The 25,617-nt window shown below is 35.8% G+C and overlaps 2 protein-coding genes across 11 annotated transcripts in view; one reads left to right on the top strand and one right to left on the bottom strand.

The window, feature by feature from the left end:
* The window catches only part of LOC101746391 (elongation of very long chain fatty acids protein 4), a 38,025-nt gene extending 20,820 nt beyond the window's left edge, over positions 1 to 17,205 (top strand). For 2 of the 10 annotated variants that reach the window (XM_062671705.1, XM_038015144.2), the window contains 6 exons: positions 6,819 to 6,913; positions 7,439 to 7,707; positions 9,375 to 9,546; positions 12,657 to 12,784; positions 15,105 to 15,254; positions 16,992 to 17,205. In XM_062671705.1, coding sequence (XP_062527689.1) covers positions 6,819 to 6,913; positions 7,439 to 7,707; positions 9,375 to 9,546; positions 12,657 to 12,784; positions 15,105 to 15,254; positions 16,992 to 17,075 — 898 coding nt within the window. In that variant the 3' untranslated portion in view covers positions 17,076 to 17,205. Of the gene's footprint in view, positions 1 to 4,881; positions 5,162 to 5,436; positions 5,553 to 6,818; positions 6,914 to 7,438; positions 7,708 to 9,374; positions 9,547 to 12,656; positions 12,785 to 15,104; positions 15,255 to 16,991 lie in introns of those variants that run through there. The other 8 variants (XM_038015145.2, XM_062671706.1, XM_062671708.1 and 5 more) reach the window with 8 other exon arrangements.
* A 1,900-nt stretch (positions 17,206 to 19,105) lies between these two features.
* LOC101746252 (MORN repeat-containing protein 4 homolog) lies at positions 19,106 to 24,990 on the bottom strand. Its single transcript, XM_004928064.4, has 4 exons — positions 24,825 to 24,990; positions 24,392 to 24,587; positions 22,024 to 22,133; positions 19,106 to 19,311 (listed from the first exon to the last, which is right to left on the bottom strand). The coding sequence occupies exons 1-4, from the start codon at positions 24,832 to 24,834 to the stop codon at positions 19,157 to 19,159; spliced, it is 471 nt and encodes a 156-aa protein (XP_004928121.1). The 5' UTR covers positions 24,835 to 24,990; the 3' UTR covers positions 19,106 to 19,156.
* Between the last annotated feature and the right edge of the window lie 627 nt (positions 24,991 to 25,617).

Below are 25,617 nucleotides of genomic sequence, written 5' to 3' on the forward strand. Positions count from 1 at the left end.
AGACAAATCTCGGTTTTAGAGGGCTAAGGTTATATTTCGATGATATTGTAGTTTAACATTTCTTAATTTTCTTAATGTCTGTCGGTTAATTGTTTCTTATTTATAGAACGATGGAATTGTTTAAGGAAAATGCTGTGTATATTGATTCTTCAAAACATAAATGAGACTTGCTTTCGGTAGTTTCTTAGTTTTTCGTGTGGCGTTAAAATAATTTACACTTCCTTTGCGGTTTAATCTCGCCTTTATCACCTTTTTTCCGTAGTTGTCACGGAGTACTAAGTTGTTATTTATTTGTTGATATTTGAATATACCGTTAATTAGAGTTACAATTATTTGGTTACTTATAAAAATTTAATAAAGTATTCGATATTTTTGCTAATAGAAAAAAATTGCACAAATCCATAAATTTTTTATTATTTTATACGCTGTTAGCCTAAGTGGCTACCGGTCACCGTCCTCGTCGAACCCGTCGCTTGCGACGAAGGGCTCGACGAGTAAATTAACCCATAGACACAGCCCACTGAGTTTCTCGCCGGATCTTCTCAGTGGGTCGCGTTTCCGATCCGGTGGTAGATTCTGCAGATCCGACAAGACATGTTTCGGGTGACGGCGGCCTTGCGTTGCCCCGTCGCGATCGAAGAATAAATTAGCGGCGGCCACGACAAGAGGCTTATCGTACCGCGCTGCTTTTTTAAAGTAGCGTTCTGACGCTTCCTGATCGGTACTAAACTATACTTACGTGTCGGTACTAAATTTAGGTCGTCGTGTAGATCTACATTCCTCACATACCACGGTGCTATCCTGCAGAAACAACCAGCCTATACCTGCCAGGAAGCAGTCGCGCGTTCCTATTTGACGAGTGGGTCAGCCGTTATACAACTTATACTTATAATACAGTTGAGGCTTTGAGCACAATCTCCAAGTAGGTTGTGGCTTGTTGTGATATCAAGGGGCACAGATAACAATTTTAAATCAGGTGGGCCCTACGTACCAATGTGAGCAATTCAAAAAAAAAACGTACTTTTGTGTTTGGAATTACTGTGTTTTATATTATTATATTGTGGCACTACCGCAATAAATAAAAGATTTAGATAAATCTTACGTGACAATTTTTAGGAAAAGTTTTATTTCAAGACTCGATCTGGAAATTATAGTCTAGATAGATGTTGAGATCCCGAGAAAAATGAAAATATAATATTTTCGTTTTTCACAAAAATAAATAATCGCAAGAGGTGAATTTACGACATTATATTGTATTCTAACGTGACAAACGTATTTTGTTTTCTGTTATTTGTTCACGAATATTTTCGCTTTGACGATTATATATGTAATTGATTACACCCTATGTGTTGTCGAGCACGTAATGCTAATTAATTCTGATTCTATTTACTTACGCCGGTACTCGAGCGAATTGAAGTAAGGTCTGTCCACTTTATTTACGTAACCCAATGAATTACAGGCGCCGAATGTGGAGACATATGGTATTGTCGGCTGCCGCAAATAGTAAATGCAATTAAAGCTACTTTTACGCTTTAATCTCCGGACTTTTATTGTCATTATCTATATATTAATACGTGAAGCAAAAACTTTGTATCCCTTTTTACAAAAATTGCGCGAATGGAGGAGTATGAATTTTTCCACACTTATAGAGAATATAGAGAAGAAGTGTACAATGCTAATATTTTTTTTAAATAATGCATAAAATATACATTACATTACCATACCATGTATTTGACACACACACATAATAATATACTCTTTGTTTATTATCAAATTTTTTTATTGCTTAAAGTCTGTAGTTAATTTATGAATAGGTTAGTATTGTTTATCTTTAATATTACGAGTATTTGTCTCTAGTATAGTCTTGGCGAAATCTGTAACAATAGGACCATAATAATGTTAAAACTTATAATTCCAATTAATTATAGTCGAATTTCGACTATTGCGGGACCACTAGTATTAATAGTTTCAAAATTTCGAACAATTGACAGTTTTCGTGGTCACGGATCATTATACTATTATGCACTTATAATTATGAAATACCTTCAATTTTGGTGGTAAGTGGTAGGACCTCTTGTGAGTCAGCCCGGGTAGGTACTGCCTATTTCTGCCGTAAAGCAGTAATGCGTTTCGGTTTGAAGGGTGGGGCAGCCGTTGTAGATGTCAATGGGCTCCAGTAACCACTTAAAACCAGGTGGGCTGTGAGCTCGTCCACCCACCTAAGTAAAAAAAATGTATTTCTTTGTTAAATATTCAATGAAAATAAAAAACCGTAAAAGTAGCTTTAATCACGGAGATATCGTTTTTTTTAACAATATACCAAGATTGGCGACATAATGCACCCACAAATCTACTATATAATTTACAAGTGGTACACTACATTGAATTAAATACTATGACATACAAAGTGGTTTGAAAAAACATTTCCGAAAGAGAGAGCGACTTTTAAAAGAGACCACGTTTCACACGTGTCAGCAATGAAATACAATTGAAATCAGATAACGCGCGAGGTCAACGTTCAAGCGTAGCATGAGAGGTCTATCAATTTTGTTTTACACTGCCTGTTAATTACACCATAAGTTTACAATACATACTAAAACAATAGGTATTTACGTTGTATGTTACGGCAATATAACCCTTAAACATCATAACGTGGACACTAAAAACGCTTTCCTTAAGAAAAAAAAGGTCTCTGATTAGCATTGTATCGTACCTACTTTTAAACTTTACTGGTGGTAGGACCTCTTGTGAGTCCGCACGGGTAGGTACCACCGCCCCGCCTATTTCTACCGTGAAGCAGTAATGCGTTTCGGTTTGAAGGGTGGGGCAGCCGTTGTGACTATACTGAGACCTTAGAACTATATCACAAGGTGTGTGGCGCATTTACGTTGTAGATGTATATGGGCTCCAGTAACCACTTAACACCAGGTGGGCTGTGAGCTCGTCCACACACCTACGCAATAAAAAAAAATGTAATGAATGACAACTTCGCGGCAAAAATATGTAGAGGTTCGGTACCTATCTAATGATATTTGCTTTTAGTAGGCTGAACTTTTATAATTTACGCAATGTATGTATACGTATATATACCGCTTATTGTCAAACTGTATAAGCCGCGGAGCTTTTGATTATTTGGTTATAATTTGGAAAGCTTAACTGAATAAATGGTAAATAGGGAAAAAATTAGTCACGCATTGCCCGATTCACCTAAAATAGAACAACCTTGTATTTTTTATTATTTAAAAACTGAAATAAGCAGTAATGTTATCTTATATGTATATAGAATATGTGCACATTTTCTTTTCTTTCTTCTATAGAATTCTTAATTATTCAGTGTAAGTGTCAGTTTTTAAATATATTATACATCATTATTTTGCTTTTTAAAATTAGCGCAAAAAAAACCCATCTGTAATGTTTGTTCCAGAACGCGTTAATAAGCGTTTATATTTGATTGACGTTGAAATTGATTAACAATATGCTAATTACTCATATCGCCAGCTAAGCTTTCAGCGGGTCTGATAAGGGGAAAGTATTGAATGACGCGATATGTTGTTACAAATTGCATTGTTGACAAACTGACGTGTGAAAATAATTATTTAAATCATATTTTAGAACAATTGCGACTCGCTTGAGGCTCTAATGATAAATAGCATTAGAAAACCAAAAAAATATCTATTTGCTATTTACCGATTCTTTACTTGTGATTAGTTTTACGATAAGTTGCTTCTAAGACTTCGACTCGTATAAATAAGCAAGTTTTTTTTATTTATTACTTGGGTGGGTGGACGAGCTCACAGCCCACCTGGTGTTAAGTGGTTACTGGAGCCCATAGACATCTACAACGTAAATGCGCCAACCACCTTGAGATACAAGTTCTAAGGTCTCAAGTATATTGTACATATGTGCTTTTTGACTTTTTTTTTTTTTTAAATATAAATTGTGTTGGTGTGCAATAAAGTGTATTCTCTCTCTCTCTATAGTTACAACAGCTACCCCACCCCTCAAACCGAAACGCATTACTGCTTCACGGCAGAAATAGGCAGGGTGGTGGTACCCGACCGCGCGGACTCACAAGAGGTCCTACCACCAGTAAATTACGCAAATTATAATTTTGCGGGTTTCATTTTTATTACACGATGTTATTCCTTTACCGTGGAAATCAATCGTGAACATTTGTTGAGTACTTATTTCATTAGAAAAATTGGTACCCGCCTGAGATTCGAACACCGGTGCATCGCTCAACACGAATGCACCGTACGTCCTATCCGATAGGCCACGATGACTTCAGGTTGTAGGTGGCCATAAATAATTTATTTTTAAACTAGATTCGTAGATGTGAGCATACTCTTAAAAAAGGCTTTAACTAAAAAAAAATCATTAACTAAAAATGTCACAACCAATACATCTATCGAAGTATTTTAAATCTAAATATTCAGTTTTACATATTTTGCTAACATTTTTTTATGTTTCGAAGCTTGTTTATGTAAGGTCAGTACAACCATATTTGCACGCAGAACATTGTACATGACACTTTCATTTTAACATATTTGTAATAGTTTCTAAGTCTTAAACTATTTGTTCCAACCAATTTAATAGGCTTTAAAAATTAAATATAATATATTTCCGGTCATCGTTCTCGGCGAGTAAATTAACCCACAGACAACGCCCACTAAGTTTCTCGCCGGATCTTCTCAGTGGGTCGCGTTTCCGATCCAGTGGTAGATTCTGCGAAGCACGGCTCTTGCTAGGGTTCTGTTATAATATTCGATTACAACATGGTCAATACAAAGTAAACTGCTGACCTAGCCTCAGTTGTTTACTTCGATTCTAAGTAATGACGCAAATCGAAAGCTTCGTCAGCATTTCGGTTACCACAGTAAATTAGATCGGTTTAAAATCTCGTTGTGGACACTTATCTAAAACGTGTACTTTCATATAATAAAATTACATTTTTCAGTTTCTGTAAAATGTGTTTTTTTAAAAAGTCTTCATCATCCCACCCCGTAACAGTGGTGTCAGAAGTGGGATGGTGTGGTAGACTCGCCGCGTATTAGCAACATCGTCCTGTTTGAGCCCCGTGAGCTCACCTACTAGTTAAGGTTATGCGGATATGGGGGCAGGGGTGATGAGCTGCGGGTTTGAGTGATGCAGGTTTGTGAATGTTAGTTAGGACGTTGATAGTTGTCTTCTCTTCTTTTTCTTTTTTTCTTGTTTCTTCCTTTCTTTCTCCTTCCACTTCGTCTTCAGTCTTCTGGGGGCTTTGCGCGACAATAGTCACTCTTATTTATGTAGAACGTAGGGGTAGCTTAGTCATGAATTCTCTCGAATACCGTCTTAATCAGTTGTTGACATGCGTAATATTAAGGAAACAGTTAGTTAACTAAATAGTGACGTTGCGCCGACATCTCTAATAGACATCATTACTGGTCCTGACAGGTACATCAACGCAGAACCACTACGTAGAAGTACTGGGGCTGTAAACTTGAAATTCGGGCAGCTGGTGCGTTTCATCTTGTAAGCATCCACTAAGGAAATATTCGTGGAGATAAATGGTATGAAAGAATGAATAACTGAATGTAACTTTCATACCAAAAGCAACAAATTCCAATTAACTATTTTTGGTTAGAAACCAATGTACAAATATATTGATGTATTCGATAATTTTATTCTTAGTGATTATAAGTTTATATGGAAACTCTATTTGTTTGTGGTACAGTTGTTAGCACTTTTGGGAAAGCTTATTTCTTTTTTTTAAAGGGCTAATTTACGAAATTTCAGTTTCTAAGGCAACATACAAATTTAAGACAACATACAATCTATGTGACCTGGTAGCTAAGACTTAATTTATTTTATATTCTTATTTTTATGAAAAACGATAATATTGAGTAAAATGAAATGAAATGAAATGAGATGAGATTATATGGGATGAAATATAATCTCAGTAAAATGGTATCATGTACTGAGATTTTTTCAGTGGGCTTTCTGTAGGATCCCGAGAAGCTACATCCAGTGGCTTTGTTTCATTTTTCCACATTTGAGCATTTTCACAGATACTAAACAGTTAATAAACCACCATTATTACACATTTAAACCTGAAGAAACACTAAATAGACAAAATTAAACAAATCACACAACTTCACTCCTCGCGTTCCTGCCAAAAGTCAAAGTTTATTTCAATCATTAACGTACGACAGGAAACGTGAGAGTAGTTTTAAAAATCAATCCTTTACGTACAATAGAGTGGATCTATCAACTAATATAAGCTTGTGATACAAGTAATTTCAGAACTCTAAAAATTTAACAAACATAAACTCCTCCTATACTACCACCTTTTGGAACGCCTCGTGATGACCGGTAAAATAGAGGGAAAAGGCCTAGGGATAGAGGTCCCAAGCTATGGTCGGACCAAATAGCGGAGGAACTGGGATAATCTGTCAGCGACGAACTCCACCAAGCTACACAAAGGGATCGATGGAGACAGCTGGTTGACGGAATCGAACGGAGTCACGATCCTCAGCAGTGAGGGACCGATCGAAGAGAGAGATACTACCACCAGACTACAGAGACGTTAAAATCGCAGCAAACACATAACTATCTCATAATACAATTTTGTTGATTTTGTCTGTAGTAGGCTTACATTAATTTCTGGCAACAACATATTTCTTAACACAGCGGGCTCACGTATGTAATTTTAATTGAAACCTCAATTGCACTGAAATAAAGATCGTATAACCAAAGCACATAAATTCCCGAACAACATCTAGTTTAATTATATAATCAAAATGACTGAGCTAAAACCAATTTTTCCTTTGTTACAGATTACACAGAAACATGGCCGATGTTATAGTGAATTCAACGCAGAGCGTTTTAAAAGACACATACGATTATTATATATGGACACTATCATTGTCAGGTTTGATATTCAGCTTAACTTATTATAAAGATTAGTCGTTATTAGAAATGAGTTAAAAATATATCTTGTGAGGAGAAACGGAATAAATAAAACTAGGTATTGTTCACATTATCTTACCGTATTGCTTTCAAATAAATTTTCAAGTTCTTGTTTCAAGTCTTTATCATTACCTTGGTTTTGTATTCGGATATATCAGCTCACAAACTATATTATTATGATGTTCAGTGGTTAACGGAAGCAGTATCTGAAACCGCCTTTGGGACATGAGACATAACATGATTGAATTTCAGTTGTTTATATTCGATTGAAGGGACAAATTGTTCTGGTCAATTTTACATTTTAAACTACTCTAACCTAACTACTTTAAAGTTTTCGTGGTCAGGGACTTCTCAGTCAGGCGTAAAAAAAAGTTTTAATTACATGTAAATTAAGGAAGTAAGCATTTCGTAAGTGACTGACAACCCATCTCTAATAAATTATTATTTTTCTAGAAGATATAAAAGTTATTGTAAACATTCTTCACAGATGATAGAACAAAAGGATGGCCACTGGTTGACTCGCCGCTGCCGACTGCGTTGTACACTTTAGCCTACCTCTTCATAGTGTGGATCGGTCCTAAGCTAATGAAAAACAGAAAGCCATTTCAATTAACATGGCTTTTAGTACCCTACAACTTAGCCATGGCTGCGCTAAATGCCTATATAGCTGTCAGGTTACTGACAGCCTCATTTAGATTAAGATATAGTTATATTTGTGAACCTTGCCGGCAGAAATATGACCCGGACGAATTGCAGGTTAGTATTTTTTTATTATTGCTTAGATGGGTGGACGAGCTCACAGCCGACCTGGTGTTAAGTGGCTACTGGAGCCCATAGACAGCTACAACGTAAATGCGCCACCCACCTTGAGAAACAAGTTCTAAGATATCAGTATAGCTATAACGGCTGCCCCACTTTTCAAACCGAAACGCATTACTGCTTCACGGCAGAAATAGGCAGGGTGGTGGTACTTACTCGCGTGGACTCACAAGAGGTCCTACCACCAGTAAATGAACGAAGGAGAAAGTAGTAACAAAGGCTGTATTTTTTCCCCAATCTGTTCGCTGGTAGACTAGTGGGCTGTTCTAGCTAAGCCCGGATGGGTAAGTGAGCTCACGGGCTCAACCTGAGAGAATTTGGTAACAGCCCGCGTTCTGTGTAGTTTAATTTGTCTTTGAAAAGGTGCAAAAATTAAGAGTGTCTCTCAAATTATTTATTTTAAGGTAAACTAGCTAAACGACTTATGTGGTACTAGCGGCCCGCTCCGGCTCCATTCGGGTCTTTAACAAAGAGATCAACGTTATTTGGCGTTGTTTTATTTTAAAAAATAAAAGAACACTTATTGCGGCATAACTACAATAGTTAGACATATGCTGTCGCGACAATTTTTGTAAATAATAATGTGTTCTACAAAGTCATAGCACATAATTTTATTCTATCATCAATAGTTTTCGCAGGGCACGCGATGTAAAGAATATTTTAGGTAATTTTTTTACACTTTGGGTTACATTATTGGAGTTTTAGTAAGGATCCCTATTTTTTTCAAAAAAGATTATAGCCTACGTCGCTTGGGAATAGTGTAGCTTCCAAACAGTGAAAGAATTTTTCAAATCGGTTCATTAGTTTCGGAGCCTATTCAATACAAACAAACAAACAAATCTTTCCTCTTTATAATATATATATAATAATAATAATATTAGTATAGATTTAACCGGTCACAACATATTTCTACCTGCAATAGAGCCTAAGGCAGAATCTTTGGTATAAAATCAGATGAATACTAAAAAAATATCTAATGCAAGACTTGGTCATGAAGAATTTCAACAAGACAAAGGGACATAAAGCAAAAACGAAGATGTTTCGCAGAAATTGTTTGAGAATCTCTTTGACGTTCATCTGTAAACAGCAAACGGGTCCGCTTGTGATAATGGAGGGCTTTGCTAACTTTCGCGCTACGAAAATGACCGTCACACTTTGTCAAGGTCTCTCGAAAGAATTAACTTAAACATCCCTTTAGAAATGTAAATGAAGTTAAGAGGCTACACGAACAAAAACATTTGAAAATTTTCACGTCTGAAAAGAATTGTTAATGAGTTGTTTACTTTAGTCACGGTGAATATATATACCACACCCAATAGGCATGCCTAAATCACATTAATTGATGTTGTGTGCAACAAATGTACTTGTGACGAATGCCAATTATATTTTTCTTTGCAAATCAATGTTAGTCGCATGATGCATGGCTATTATTATTATTACAAATTCGATAATTGACATTTTACAAATTAAAATAAAGAAATTATTTTTAAATATTACTGTTTAAGCTACTTATAAGAAAAACATTTGTTAGTGAAATTTTAAAGCTAATTAATCCTATTAATTAGATTTGTATGTTGCCTTAGAAACATTAATTTGTTTCACAGATAGCAGATGCGGTATGGTGGTACTATTTTTCGAAGCTTCTGGAATTTTGTGATACCTTCTTCTTTATACTGAGGAAGAAGGATGAGCAGCTGACATTTTTGCATGTTTACCATCACTCGACCATGTTTTCGTTCTGGTGGATTGGAATCAAATGGGTGCCTAGTGGATCTAGTGAGTATCATTCATATCCTAGAATTTTTATATTTTAAATAAATAAATATTAACACCCAAACTAATAATGGGTACTCTTTTCTGAAGCGTATTCCTTATTGGATGCTTAGTACTATTATTTTTGACTGAGACTTGAAACTTTCTACATAATATTTTCTTGAGAATCCACGTATCGTTAAGAGATTTTTAAAAGTGTTTTAGTGACATATCTTTTCATCTCTCTATCTTTTAAAAATATCACACGCGTTTTATATTACAATGGCATCAAAAAATAATAGAAACTTCTTTGCTCAGATTTCAACGCACGGTATAGAAATAAACTTAGCATCTTTATTTCAGAAACGTGCCTTATTTTACACCACAACTCACATTTTGTTGCTCTAAATACTTTAAACTAATATGAAATGTTCTTCAATTGTTTATAAGTCGGGACTGTTAAGCTCCTCAATCTGACATTGTATGATTTCAATTGTTATTTCCTCAAATTGTAATATAAATGCTTAAATAATGGGTCTCAGGATTACATGTCGCTATAAATGGACCTTTCGAGGAAACAAGAACAATGAATTTTCTAGCCTGTTCCAACAATCATATGTTCCACTAAAATGTAGTAAAGAAAACACTGTTTGCTTCTCACAGTAACGTTCGTTCTCAATTCAGAACTGGCCTTTGTAACCGTACTTTCTGATATATAATGTAATAACTTTCTTGTTGTAGTCAGAAAATTAAATTAACCGTTGATTTGCCAGATGAGTATTTTTTTCAATTCAATTACATCTTTTTTAACGAGCTGTATTAAGGGAAAGTGAAGCCTTCTTGGTAACTCTTAATTGAAATGTCTCATTGGTTTTCCTTTTTAAATATGAATTTATTTTCTTTTTATAGCTCCGAGTCGGGCCCAATACGACTTTTATGAAAATACTTAACTAATTTCGTTTAGAAATGATAATTTAATATTTAAGAAAAAAAAATAGCATTTCATTTCCCTTTCTCGTTTTTCGGACGGTTAAAATAGGCAAATTCTATTTGTGGTTGGGTTACTGTGCGGAGACTGTAAAACCCAATTTTTTTTTTACGATTAGTCACTGGGTAAAGAAAGTTCTGGTGAAATGCCCGATTAATACCTCGAAGTTAAAGTAATTGAGCTCGATAATCTTAAGTCAAACAACTGCTAATGGAATTCATGAGAAATATTGTTTGGTGTGAAAACTGCTTTATAGGATTAATTTTCTTTATCCGAATGTCAATTTAGTGGCTTAAAGGTTACTTGTGGAAGTCATTGTGATACGATTTCAGCGTGAATTTGAATGCGGCATTAAATTGTAGGTGTAATTCAATAAAAAAAATTTTTTTTAAACTTTATATAAATAAGACTGATGAAAAGAGTTGAAATTATTATATACAATTCAAAATTGTTTTAACGGTTTTTTTTTAAACTTTAAATGTGAAGTTAATTTTCCGTTTATCTGCTTTGTATTAAATTACATTTTTACATATAAATAAATCATTTATTTCAACTTAAACGTAATTAATACCCTATTCGATATAATATATGTCAAAACATGGCATATGTGCCACCGGCTCTAAAAGGAGATTCTGAGAACACTTCAAAGGCGAGTCAATATTTTTTTAATTACCGTTAATCATTTCTTGCTAGTTGAAAAAATATATAAAAATGAAAAAAATATAATGTAACTGTCTGGGGCTCATTCTCACAAAGCGCTATCTGCTAGATAATTACTGAATTTAGACAATTATTGGTCTTACTTTACAAAGGTTCTTGATATTGTTTTTAAGTTTAGGTATATGTAGCATTGAGGAAGAGGAAGAGGTCGACCAGAAGAAAAATGAATGGATTTCGTGAAAGACGATATGTATAAGAGGAGTGAGCGAACAAATGGTACATGATAGAAGAAGAGTACGGAAGGGTACATGTTGCGTCGACCCCAGGTGATTGGGAGAAGGGCAGGAGAATAATGATGTATCTATAACATTGAGGGTCATTGTTGTAAAGATGTACACGGGGCCCCTAAAGGAGTTACACATTACACTACATCTCTGTGTGGAAATCTAACTTAATTAGAACTTTATTTAGGTATAAAGTGACAAATGCATTTGAATAATAGTTATGAGTTTCAGTAACAACTTATATTAATAGGCCGAAGACATCTGCCCATCTAAAGAAAAACAAATGAGAGTTTAACACGTTGAACGCCATGCAGCCCACCGGTGGGCTTAGCGTACTATACCATTCGGGCCAAGCCAAAATCAGGAAATCATAAATTTTTATCAACTTGAGATTTTCATTATAAAATTTATAAAATGCGATATTTGCGCGGAAGATAAAAAATTGTGACTTTTACCGCCTAGTTTTTAAGATATTTTAAAAGGCTATAATTTTGTGTGTGTGCTCTGAGGAACTGTTCGAGATGATACCGTCATCTCGTTTTTACCATCGCTCCGCCCGCCACCGGAGTAGAGTTCATCTACTACCTGGAGCCACTGCGGTCATCCACAGTGCGTTTCTAGAGGTCTTTTTTGCCACGTACCATCCGGCTATGGAATGAGCTCCCCTCTACGGTGTTTCCCGAGCGCTATGACATGTCCTTCTTCAAACAAGGCTTGTGGAGAGTATTAAACGGTAGGCAGCGGCTTGGCTCTGTCCCTGGCATTGCTGAAGTCCTTGGGCAACGGTAACCACTCACCATCAGGTGAGCCGTGTGCTCGTCTGCCTACAAGGGCAATAAAAAAAATATAATTTTGATAAAAACTACAACTTTCCATTGGATTTGAAAACAAATGCGTTCGGTTCGGCTAAAGGGCCACGCGGCTCACTTCCATACGCATTTGATTTGATAGCTGCAATCTGTGGCTTGTAGGAAGCGCTTACGTTGGAATCCTCACGCGTTCATTAACGTAAGGCTCACCGGTGAGCACCATGACCTGAATGAAGATACTCAATTTTTTTATGAAGCGTTTAACGTGTTAGGTAGCAGTTTCATATCAATAGGCCAAAGACGTCTGCTTACCACATATAGAGAAAAATAGTGATTGTTCTGTAGTCACAAAACTCAGAGATGTACTCATAAAATTATACATTTTTGTTTCAGCTTTCCTTCCCGCCATGGTGAACAGTGGAATCCACGTGCTGATGTACACTTACTATGGTCTTTCAGTTTTCGGTCCGACAGTCAGTCAGTATTTGTGGTGGAAGAAGTATCTCACGATCATGCAACTGGTAAGTGAACCTTGAAAGTGATGTTTTTTTTTCTTAACAGGCTCACGGCCCGTCTGGTATTATACCGTTATCGAGGCCCATGGGCATCTCAACGTAAGGACACAAATCTTATTGAGATAGAGTAAAAGTAGGGCTTGGCCTGGATGAATTGCTGGAACAGCGGGTCCTCCAAACCAGACTCTGTGACTATTTTTCGGCAGAAAAAGGCATAGTTCTCGTAATTAATTGTCATATTTAATTAAATGTCTTGCTTTGAAATAGCTTTTAGTAACTACATGTTTTTCGGAAGACGATCGCATGTTACAATCTGCAAAGGGGACGGCCCATTTCAGGCCCAAAGCGGATAATAGATTAGAGAAAAAATACTTAGTGCATTAATTTTGTCATAAATAAATATGCATTTACTTTCTTCCAAATAAGCGCCACTACATTTTACAATAAGTAGTTTAAAAAAAGTAACTCTATTGAAAAAAACAAGAATTTTATTTTTGCGGGAAAAATATTGCCAGCATCAAAACCTTTTACGTATTAAGTAAACATTTTAAGTATATAAAAAAACATATACGAAGAAAAATCAAAACACATCCATTTTGAACGCAAGCACAAGCAGCAAGCGAAGTGTCAGTCAGTCAGATTAAAATCAGTGTTGTCAGTATAAAGAAAAATAATTACATGAAATTCATATATCGATCATTTTATTAAATAACCGATATTTGATTTATTTCTTAATCTTTTTTTTACGAGTACACATAATATTTTATTTTTTATGTTTTTGTTTTAGTTGTACATATTTAAATAACAATACAAGTTAAGTTTTTTTTTATTGCTTAGATGGGTGGACGATCTCACAGCCATCCTGGTGTTAAGTGGTTACTGGAGCCCATAGTCATCTACAACGTAAATGCGCCACCCACCTTGAGATATAAGTTCTAAGGTCTCAAGTATAGTAACAACGGCTGCCCCATCCTTCAAACCGAAACGCATTACTGCTTCACGGCAGAAATAGGCGGGGTGGTGATACCTACCCGCGCGGACTCACAAGTGGTCCTACCACCAGTAAAAAGTAGTTATACTTCTATATTTAGATATATGCCAATTTATTTGATCTATGTATTGAGCTCCATTTCGTATTTGTATATTTTTTTCATATTGTAGTGAATAAAATATTTAAAAGCACCAAGTGTCTGTCCTTTAAATTATAAGACAGTAAAACTTTTGGCACGCGCCCAATTATTTAGTGAACCACATTTTTATTCTTAATAGTTGTAGGTGTTGCTAAACTTACTAATTAAGCTTTAACGTAGGCTTTAAAATAGAATCGCTTTCAGATAGTTTCTGAAAGTGCCTAATGGATGTTCAAGTTACCTTTGCATAAAATTTTACTATGGTTTTCTTCGAAAGTAAATAATTGAAGATTAATTTTTCGTACGAACGCTTAGAAACTAAAATGTCTCTAGAATTACATTAAACTGTAAATTAGTTCGTCCAGATCTTATAAAGAATACTTAAGAATGGTTTTGGAGGGTAGCATAGAGCACACGCACACAAACACAGGTGTACTCTTGTTTATAATAATGAAGTGATATGAATAGAAAAACATAATTTATTTATAAAGTCCGACTTATTTAGTTGTAGTTAGATGAACTTATCTTCTTGAATAAACTATTATTAATTTATGACGCCCTTTGAAAGAAGCGGGTGGTGCTATTCTAGTTTAAACTTTTTTAATTTACTTCAAAAACTTTGCCTAGTTTTGGATTAGTTAAGAATGCTGCGTTATTTGCTGGCGGATTACAATAAAAGTGTATCAAACAAAAAAATAACTTTTTTTATCTCTTAGATGGGTGGACGAGCTCACAGCCCACCTGGTGTTAAGTGGTTACTGGAGCCCATAGACATCCACAACGTTAATGCGCCACACACCTTGAGATATAAGCTCTTCTTATAAGTCTTAGTATGGTTACAACGGCTGCCCCACCCTTCAAATCGAAACGCATTACTGCTTCACGGCAGAAATAGGCGGGGTGGTGGTACCCACCCGTGCGGACTCACAAAAGGTCCTACCACCAGTAATTACGCAAATTATAATTTTGCGTTTTTATTACACGATGTTATTCCTTCACCGTGGAAGTCAATCGTGAACATTTGTGAAGTAGGTATCATTAGAAAAATTGGTACCAGCCTGTGGGATTCGAACACCGTTACTAAACTAATTAGAATACATAAACTACAATCTACAAAAAAACACAAAGATAACAAAAAACAAAACCAGAAGCATTATAAAATCTCAGATAACAAATTATGTATTGACCTCTTATAGATCCAGTTCACATGCGCTTTGATTCTCGGCATCAACGGAATCAGAACAGGCTGTGAGTTCCCGCTTTGGATGCACTACGTGCTGATCTTCTACATGATTTCCTTCATCATTCTGTTCGGTAACTTCTACATGAAGGCTTATATTGCAAAGGTAAGGAGCGATATTATATCAGAGCATTATAAATCTTATTCTGAGCCAACACGGCAAGGTATCAACGTCCTGCTGTGGTAGAATGCAATTGGAACTGAGCCTTGTTAGTTTTGCAAACTTATATGTGTTACAAGCGGCTTAAATGCTCATTTAAATAGTAAAATAGTATTAAATTAATTGCAGTAACTCATGACTTTGAAATACGCGTATGCGTTTCTTCTGATTATTCATTATCATTCAAAATAGAAACATTTCCTGGTATGAGCACCGAAACATAATTCGCACAGCCCAAACTGATTGTTCGGAATGTAGAAAATTTAAAAATATATATTAATCATTAATTGCAAGCTAATTGCATTTTCGATTGCATAATGTTGGTTCCGAGTGAAAGTTGGCTGTGGCTGGTTCCGTTATGGCATTACACTTTCAAGTTACGTTATGATTACTCTCGAGACGGAGCAATGTTTACTTTATATTGAGGCACGAAGCGTGACTTCCGTTAACGAAGTTAGTTCTGAGATTTCGGAGTTAAAAATACCTTAGCTTGCTTGTGTATACAAGTAAATCGTCAAGGTAAATTTATATTATGAAAACCCAAAAATGTTTGACAAGTAATTTTGAATGAGCGAGTTGGATGATTGATTCGTTCGTATTCCGTGTCATAATCCAATTTTTAATTCACAATAAAATCGTCCAACTAAGTGCGTATAGGTATTTATAACTGTAAAGGAATATAAAGGATTTCTTATTACGCATGACCCGCTAAAATCACAAGTCCACTCACTATATTCCCCAGATAACCATTCGATTATTATTTGTTCCCTTCGATGAAACGTGGTCTGACTGACCAGCTGTTACAGATCATATACAGACATCAAAAATCTGATTAATTTGTAGATAGCAGCAAAAGACGATCAATTCTATAGTCAGGATATTCGAACTCTTTCAGAAAGATGGAAATAAATTAAAGCTAGAGTAATAGATAATAACTTGTATGATCCATTTCTAAGCATTTTTTAAAAATAAAGTTACATTTGCTTCAAAAACAGCGAGATCTTAGTAGCGAAATTTAAATAATATATAACACAACTAGTTAACCTATGAGATGCTAAGGTATGCAAAGGAGAAGCTCTTTCTAAGCCATTTCCATTTATTATTCTCGAAATTAGAGTCTATAGCCATTAAAGTAGGTTATCCATCACTTTAATTACTTAATTGAATATTTGAAACTACAATTGGTTCTAATATATTGGTACCTAGAAACATCTTTACGCCAATTTTAGAATAAAGTATTTTTAAAATCATTATGTTTTACAATTTTTTTCTAATCTCTTAATTAGTACGAGTAATAGAATCACATTATGTTCAAAAATACATTGATGTCACCTGATATTACGCTATCTGAGCTACAAGCGTCATGAAAAATATGTATTTAAAGAAAAATCTTTATTATTTAAAACTCTTTAGTTTTTAAAAAGGATTTTTCTTCAATGTCATATAGCGAAGTCTGGGATTGAGTAAAAAGAGAGCTTACTTTTATAAAGTTCATTAATACTGTTTAATTTTTAATATTCATTTTAATAGAGATTAAGGGCTTTAAAAGTTGTTTTCTTATTATATCACAGAAAACACAATTAAATCTTTTATTGTTTATTAATTCTGAAATACTCCATATCATTATAATTAATGTATCTATTATCTAGTAAAATTTATGTACCGTTTATTTATCTGTTACAGGGAAGCAAGTGTATGGAAGTCAGATACGGGCAGTGTCTGGACGATGACGAAACGATAGCCGCCAAAAAACTTAAAGATTGCTAAACATAGTTAACCATAATATTTATTACATCAGTTGATTAAAAAAACTTAATTTAAGGACTTCTCTTTAATATTATTTACACTGTGCTATTTTTACTAAATTATACATAGATCAAATAAACATTTAATCTAGTTTCGATGTTTTATTTTAAACTATTCGATTTTTATAAATAGCTAGCCAGATAATCATACTTGACATCACATCTCGTAGTACAGTGATCGTAGTAATTTTTTTGACGAGTATCGGACGTATATTTTTTTTGTATTTCCTTTGCAGGCAGACGAGTATACGGCCCACCTGATGGCGAGTGGTTACCGTCGCCCATGGACTTCAGTAATTCCAGGGGCAGAGCCAAGCTGCTGCCTACTGCTTTACACTCTCCACAAATCTCGTTTGAAGAAGGACATGTCATAGCGCTCGGGAAACACCGTGGAGGGGAGCTCATTCCATAGCCGGATGGTACGTGGCAAACAAAACCTCTGGAAACGCACTGTCGATAAACGCAGCGTTTCCAGATAATATGGATGAACTCTGCTCCGATGGCGGGAGGTGCGATGATAAAAAGGAGATGAGAGGATTTATAAAATGGAGCAATAATGTATTTTTTAAGGAAAGTTTTTAACGTGACAACGTCCTATAATTCGATGGAGCCGGCTGCACGCACGAAAAAACATAACTCATTGGGGCGTTCCATTTAAGGCCTGAAGTGCAAGCGAGAGAGCGCGCTACGAGCGACAAAGAGGCACAATCGGCCTCCGCGTTCGGCAGCGTTCGACATCTGTCTCTCTCCTACTTGAGTGAGCGATGCATCCGCGTGGACAGCTGCTATACAATAATACATTTGCATGTTTTCGTCAAGTATGAAGTTCAGTGAAAAGTGAATGTGGTGTCAATTGTCCATACAAAATATCTATCAAACAAATAAAATTAAAATTTTCTTTTGAAAAATTAGACCATTCCATCAGTATTTTCTTATGACGTTGTCACGTTCAGCTATCGTCAGTAAACCGACTTTACAGATAACCGATGTTTTTTAAAGGAACATCTTTGAATAGCCGAATGCGCAGGTGGAATCTACGCGATCTTCGTTTTATTTTCACGATCAAAGGATTACTCAGGGGTCTTTCCAGTTTCACCAGGATAGGTGGGCGAGCAAAGGCTCAACCAGCGCGGTTTTCATGCTCCCCTACAGGAACACTGAGTGAACCTCAAGGCGAATCTACCCAGGCTTGGGCTCCCTGTTAATATGGACTGGTAGCTTAGATCTCATGTCTCAAGGTGGGTCGCCGCATTCCACTGTGATGTCTCCAGCCCTTGTACTGCCCGTGTGATGCACACGCCCTCTAATAATTGCGCGGTCAAAATGAAATAGGTACAAATATACCAGAGTCGTTGAATGTTTGAGGGCGGCTCTCCCTAACTCCGCTGCGCCGATGTGCAACCCACTCCCTCCACCGTATATGTAAAGCACGAAGCTTAATGCACCACATAGGTAATCACCAAAAAGATCAGAAAGAGACCAACGAAATTAAGTAAAGCTACTTTTCGAGCTCCGGTTACCGCTTACCACCAGGCAGACCGTGAGCTCTTTCCTCCTTCAGTACTAAAACACATATCGTCTTCTCGCATTAAAACTGTATATATAGTCTCAAAACTTACTAATTTTACAGGAGAGTGATTTAAAGGTTTAACATGTGATATTTTTAATATTAATCATCTTTGCAACATTTTACTTTTTACCAATTACTCTATCTGTCTTTTAAAGTAAGATAAAATTATGTATTAATTTTTTTAATAGTAGTCAAAACATAGGTAAACTAAAATAATAATAATTTAAAACTAAACTACGCTCTTTTGACAGTATTTATGAGAAAAATACTGGTGATACCAAATGATTCCGCATATTAACTCAATTTCGAATATATTTTTTGAAATTGTACACTTTTAATGCGAAAAGACGATATATGAATCGATTTGAATTCCACAGGCGTCGAATGCAAACGTTATTATAATTAAAAGATACAACACAAAATGCTTTTTGAACTACCACAATGGGTTTTATTATTAACTGTGTATTTTTGGCTTAAAACTGTTGACATTGAGCTCTGGCCATGTAAGCTACTTTCTGGGCTCTCTGAACGACTTCAGGGCATCGCTTTCTTCTCACCATCCTGCAGTCTTGGAAGAAACCTTCGTTACGAGGGAATCCGTTGCTGCCATCATTGAATGTGACCAGACCTGAAAATTTAATAGTTTTCTTTTAAGTACGATATACATTTCACTGAAAAACTTATGCCTAATAATAAATTTATAATAAAACAGCTTTATTGCTGATTTTATGGAATATTCTGAGCCCGCATTCGTAAGCAGCCACTTCCTGCCTATTCCAGTTACGAAGAGGTCAATATATTATAATATGTACAACTAAGAATGAAAGTTGTATCTCATATTCCAAGTTGGACTTCTTTTTCTTAGACCGTCTTTATGAGTCACAGGAAGATTGCAAACAACATTATCTTTTCTCGTCTAACTTCGATATAAATTCTTGGTATAGTTAATCTGAAAATAAGATTAATACCAATAAATTACCTCAGGCTCTAAAGGTAAAAAGTACGTTTCCCAATCTTCTCTATCTACATAAAGCTATCTTCAAAATTAAACAAGGATTTATAAGCAATTTATTCTTCAGTCACTTGATACAGAGGCTCTTAAAGTCTTTTCATCTATCACAATAAATAATTTGCTTCCGAGTAAAACGAAACATGATTCTACATTTTTTAGGAAAATAGAAAATAATATAGGTCCTAGCGTTTATGCAAGAAGTCGGACGATACATCTATATGAAAGCTTTGAGATATTAAACCACACTACGATCTTATATTGTACTGGTTTAGTGGACTTATTGGGCCATCGTGTTTTAAAAACGATGGCCTAATATATTTTTTTATTGCTTAGATGAGTGGACGAGCTCACAACCCACCTGGTGTTAAGTGGTTACTGGAGCCCATAGACATCTACAACGCATTACTGCTTCACGGCAGAAATAGGCAGCGTGGTGGTACCTACCCGCGCGGACGGACAAGAGGTCCTACCACCAATAAAATCCACCAATAAATATCACAAAGTGAATTTCGCGATCCACCTTGAGACATGAGGTCATAAATTATCAGCATAATTTGAAGACTTCACAATTTTCGTCGACACGGACATGATTAAAGAATAAACCGTAAGCGTATTTTTAATTATTCCTATGACTCGCGAAAACCCTACGAAAATGTTAATTTGAATTATGGAATTTTTTATACTCAGACGCGTGAATCAGCTCACCATCACAACGTGAACGCCGCCACACACTTTGAGATAAATGAAGTCTATAATATATGTATGTAGGGTTTTATATACAGGGTGGGCCAGTAAAACGGTTGATGAATTGATACAAACTAGATTTATTATTTCGTCTTAATCGTCTTAATCTATGTAACTAAAATATAAAAGTCTTTCGTCTTCAGAATTAAATCGCGTGAGTCTGCCGTCGCGTCCGGCAACTACCCCTCCTCTTGCGAAAAAAAATTAATGTTCCACATTCATTCGCCGTCTTTCTTACTTCCTAACACGACATCTCCTATCTCTCTCGCTCAGTCATGCTCCATATCTGTCATTCATCCATACCGTTCCATTCCTACATGTATATAGTATATTGTACTCTTCGAAACGGAAGGTAGTTCGCGTCGAAAATTGGTAGGGTGGTTGTTGTCCCTGGTATCCGTAAACGGATTCCCCAGCGAAAAAAAAAAGAAAAAAAAAAGGGTGGTTGGTGTGGACTCGTAAATTTCACAACGTACAATGAACAGAGAAATTGCCTGCCAGTTTAAGAAAAGAATATAATGCGTTTCAAGAATCAATTGAACACATTTTCTGGTGGTAGGACCTCTTGTGAGTCCGAGCGGGTAGGTACCACCGCCCTGCCTATTTCTGCCGTGAAGCAGTAATGCGTTTCGGTTTGAAGGGTGGGACAGCCGTTGTACCTATACTGAGATCTTAGAACTTATATCTCAAGGTGGGTGGCGCATTTACGTTGTAGATATCCACGGGCTCCAGTAACCACTTAGCACCAGGTGGGCTGTGAGCTCGTCCATCCATCTAAACAATAAAAAAAAAAAACATTTATAGAACGATACTAAAGTCGAGAGCTTTACTTCGCTCTCCTCTAAACCGTGACGAGATGACAAAGCGGGGCTGCATCAACCTATCTTTCCAACAGTCCCCTGAGCAAGATTCTTTCTCGGTTAAATTTCAACTAGCACTAGACTTCAATAATTTTTTTTCAGCGGTCGATATCTGGTAAAGCGTAACAAATTCCACCTTTTCCTCAAGTTTTAACTCGTTATGAGCTTTTAAAGATCGCACCCTAAATGCCTTTCGGCGGCAATAACTTAAAGCCCACTTGTATCCGGTACTTGTCGAAGCTTTCCTTCAATCCCCAAGATTGCGAACCTTTTCACGCGATGTTCCCCGAGGGATCTAGTTTCAGAATGTCATATGTTAAAAGACAGCAAACGTGAAAAGCTTCAATGGGAGTTCGGTAAAGGTACGTGGTCTGAATTTCCTGGTAGCGAAATCGGATGCCACGCGGGCAAAAATGAATAATCACATTTATGTATAAAAGCGATGTTTCTTTTGATTTTATTGAAATTATGAAATAAATTAATAATATCTTTAAGAGTAGTAGAAGGTTAGTAGTGTTGTGAGTTCACACAGTAGCATCATCCTGCTTATTTCTAGCGCAAAGCAATCATGCGCTCGGGAAGAAAAAGAATGGGCAGCCGTTAGACATTTCTTAAGTCGGGTCATTCACATTAGGATGACTACGGGGTCTAAAAATCACTTACCACCAGGTGGATTTATAAGCACTGTCACCCATCATAAAAAAGAAAAAAAGAAACAACCTACCTAAACCCCATACCCGGCCTCCTCGGAATTCCCCTTCGAATTTCATACCATCAGCTCGCCAGAATACACCATGACCGTGAAACCAGCCTTGCATGAACTCTCCTTCATATCTGAAAAATAATTGACCAAAGAAATCAAGTAAACGTGTTTATTTCACTCTTAAAAGGTACATGAACTTTTTAATGCGTCAACTTTATAATCAAAACAGTGGGCTAATCTGATTCACCTTTACTTTAATAAAAATTCCTAAGTCACATTACACAGTCGGCCATGTTGATCTCCCAGCATAAAGTCGGGGTCTTATACGGGCAGTAGCGTTTTTCGTTGATAGTACGCAACATGCACGCTTTCGTAGTACAATTGCTACGTTGTCTAGCCATGTCGATTATGATAAATTACGTGGTAGAACGTCTTGTGAGTCCGCACGGGTAGGTCCCACCATCCAGCCTATTTCCACTGTGAAGCAGTAATGCGTTGAGGTTTGAAGGGTGTTGCAGCCATTATAGCTATACTGAGACCTTAGAACTTATATCCCAAGGTGGGGGGCGGCATTTACGTTGTAGATGTCTATGGGCTCCGGTAGCCACCGGCCACCACCAGTGGGCTGTGAGCTCGTCCAAGCATCAATGCAATATATTTTTGTCATCTCAACTTGTGTAGCAGCATTCGCATATATGCTGATTAAAAAGCTGTAAGTAGCTACATAATAAAATGTGTTTGTTATTATTATTATTTTTATTGCTTAGATGGAAAAAAGTTAATAAGTCCGTTGGCAGTACATAAAAAAACATTAAGCACAACAAAATAAGACTACCAGAAGAAGACAAAGATTATTCACGAAATATCGTATGTCGAAAACGAGATTGTACACGATTCTTGAATGGCGCAAAAAATTGCCGTTTTGATTAGTAGTCGAATTCAAATGAATTACGAGGAGACGTCACGACGAATGTCTTTCTACCGACTTCAACAAAAAATTCAATGTAGTAAGTGTAAATAAAAAAGTGTAAATAAAAAAAAGCCTTACACATCTATTTCATATTGAACACAACCTAAGATCAATACTATACTAGGTCGCGTCGAGCAGTGTTGGTTGATATCACCATTCCTCATGACGAGAAAAGGACAAATTAATAAAATATTTAGACCTGGCCCACGAGACTACCGCCATGTGGAAACTAGCGACATCTTGTAGCGGATGCCCCTAAACTTATATGTTGTTAAGTTAAGGCATTTAATTATATTAAAACCAAACACAGAAAAAAAAATCATACAGGTATTTATTTGTTAAAGACAAATTGATTAAATTTTATCAATTTGTGGTTTCTGAAAATTTACAAACTCCTTCATTAAAAATAAAATATAGAATATGTAATATGTTACTGCCACCTACAGGAGCAATGAGAAACTAATTAAAGCGAAGCCATCTACTGGTCGACGCCCGTAAACATTTTTGTTGATTGCTTGAGTTGCTTATCTATAACTAATTTATGTGTATTATCTATAATTTCAGTAGAAACTGAATCTATGCATTTACAAAATACTTTAGTAGGTTAATATTAATTAGTAGCCGTAGGTAGTAGGATCTCGAACATCACCCGATATATAAATGCGAGTATATTACGTGCTACACAAAAAAACACGTCTGCGATAGTGCGTCACATATAAAGATAGTTTAAGAATTATGAAATTTTATCTCTTAGTATAAATTGTTTTAATCTGTAAAATATATGTTTTAATGCCTTTGTAGACAGACGATCATACGATCTGTATATTATAATCATATTTCGCGAGTTCCCAAACTGATAACAATAGCTGCAAATTTTATCAACGGAATTCAATAGTAAAAGCCCGACAAATAATTAATTTAATTTAAGAGTTAAGAGACTACGTTCAAAGCGCTCTACGTTTTAGTCTTAAATAAAATTATGTAACTTTGAGAAGTCATCCAAATTAATTGGCATTAGTAGGCACCTTTACGGTAGATTTTTTTTAAGCCAATTATAAGGCGATAAACGTTTGTATATCCTTTTTTACGATGTTACATTGCCAGGTAATGTCTCGTCCAATATTATAGAGTCACTGGAGCCCATAGATATCTTTACTTGTATGCAAACGCCCTCATTGAGGCATGACGTTGCAGTTTAAGTTATTTTACAAAGACTATCCAGCCTTCAAGGTAAGTTTGGTTGGACCATACTCATACTTTGAAACATGAAGTTTAAGTCTTCCATTCTATGTATATTTTAGGAGGATACCGATTACAATCAACAAAATCGCGCACGTGATTCTGTTCAATCCAATTAAGCAAATTGTAGTGAAAAACCGGTAGCATTAAATAGAAAAACCAGTGAACAAAATTAATTACTTTGCGCCATCAGGAAACGCCATCACCCCAAGTCCAGAACACAATCCTCCGATCAGGGCTCCGTCATATCTGGTTCCGTCGGGTAGGACCAAGTGACCCATCCCATGTTTCTGGCCTTTAGCATTCCATTCTCCGACGTAGCGAGTGCCGTCTTCATATTTATACGCTCCAGTCTTCACCACACCGGGATCCACGACTGAAATAAAGAGAAAATACGTTTATTATCATCAAAATAAAATCTAAGTCCACGTGATAAGCTTTCCCACTTCGCTTCTGTCACTAATTAATAAGTAGTTCGAATTTAAAAACATTAGATGTCATTTCATTACAATGGAGTATTCTGTCTCGATAGAGCTCACTTTATTTACTCGCTTGCTTTACTACTTACTAAATATTACTATAGTAAAGTATTATAAATAATAAAATGTCTAACCGTCCACCATTATCTGTACTTCTGAATGCACTGTTTAATGCGTATAGTATACGGCTTCTGTCGTGTTTAGCTAGTCCTTGGTATAATCTAATTATTTAGCAAAGAGCGAATGTTAACATTATAGAACAGAATAGGCGAGTTCCGTCATATTATCGGTTTCTAAAGCAGTTCAAAACAATGAGACAACCTAGAGTGCTCTGTACAAACTTCTTAGAATTTACACTTCCTCGTTGTTTTTATGTGTCCATTGACAATAAATATAAGCGTTAAAAAAATTGGCAATATTGAACTACGTATCAAAACAGCCCGCATTTATGTATTTAGAGTTTTATGTAAGTTCATAGTTATAGTGTGACACGTACCGAACGCCTTAAAGTACCCTGAGAGCAATATTCAACACTAAAAATAGTGTTTTTCAAAACAACTTGTATGACTTACTTTTAATATTATGTTGTGTGAAGTAGCTATCAATAGATATCATAAATGTTATCGATCATCTTGGAGATAATGTCCACCGAACAGTAAGTTTGCCTATTGTTTGGGACTGTTTAGCTTGAAACTAAACATACCATTTTGAACTTTTGGATTGAAAATGCATATTATTATTTTTGCACATTTGACTTAATGACTTTCCTTACCAATAAATCTACAGTTATTATACATACTATTTTGTTTTGTTTTGTTTATTTTGAGTAATACGCGTTACACTTTTTTTTGTTATTGTTTCATTTTGTTTATTTTAAATAATACTTGTTGTATACCGTTAAATACCCGCTATGGTAGAAATAGAGAC

Source organism: Bombyx mori, chromosome 13 (assembly GCF_030269925.1).
Source record: "Bombyx mori chromosome 13, ASM3026992v2".
Classification (NCBI taxonomy): Eukaryota; Metazoa; Arthropoda; class Insecta; order Lepidoptera; family Bombycidae; genus Bombyx; species Bombyx mori.

Coding starts and splice junctions, on each gene's coding strand:
- LOC101746252 (XM_004928064.4), bottom strand. Junction 22,134..24,391: donor GCGTTTCCTGATGGCGCAAA/GTAATTAATTTT, acceptor ATTATTTTTCAG/ATATGAAGGAGAGTTCATGC. Junction 19,312..22,023: donor AGGCCGGGTATGGGGTTTAG/GTAGGTTGTTTC, acceptor TTAAATTTTCAG/GTCTGGTCACATTCAATGAT.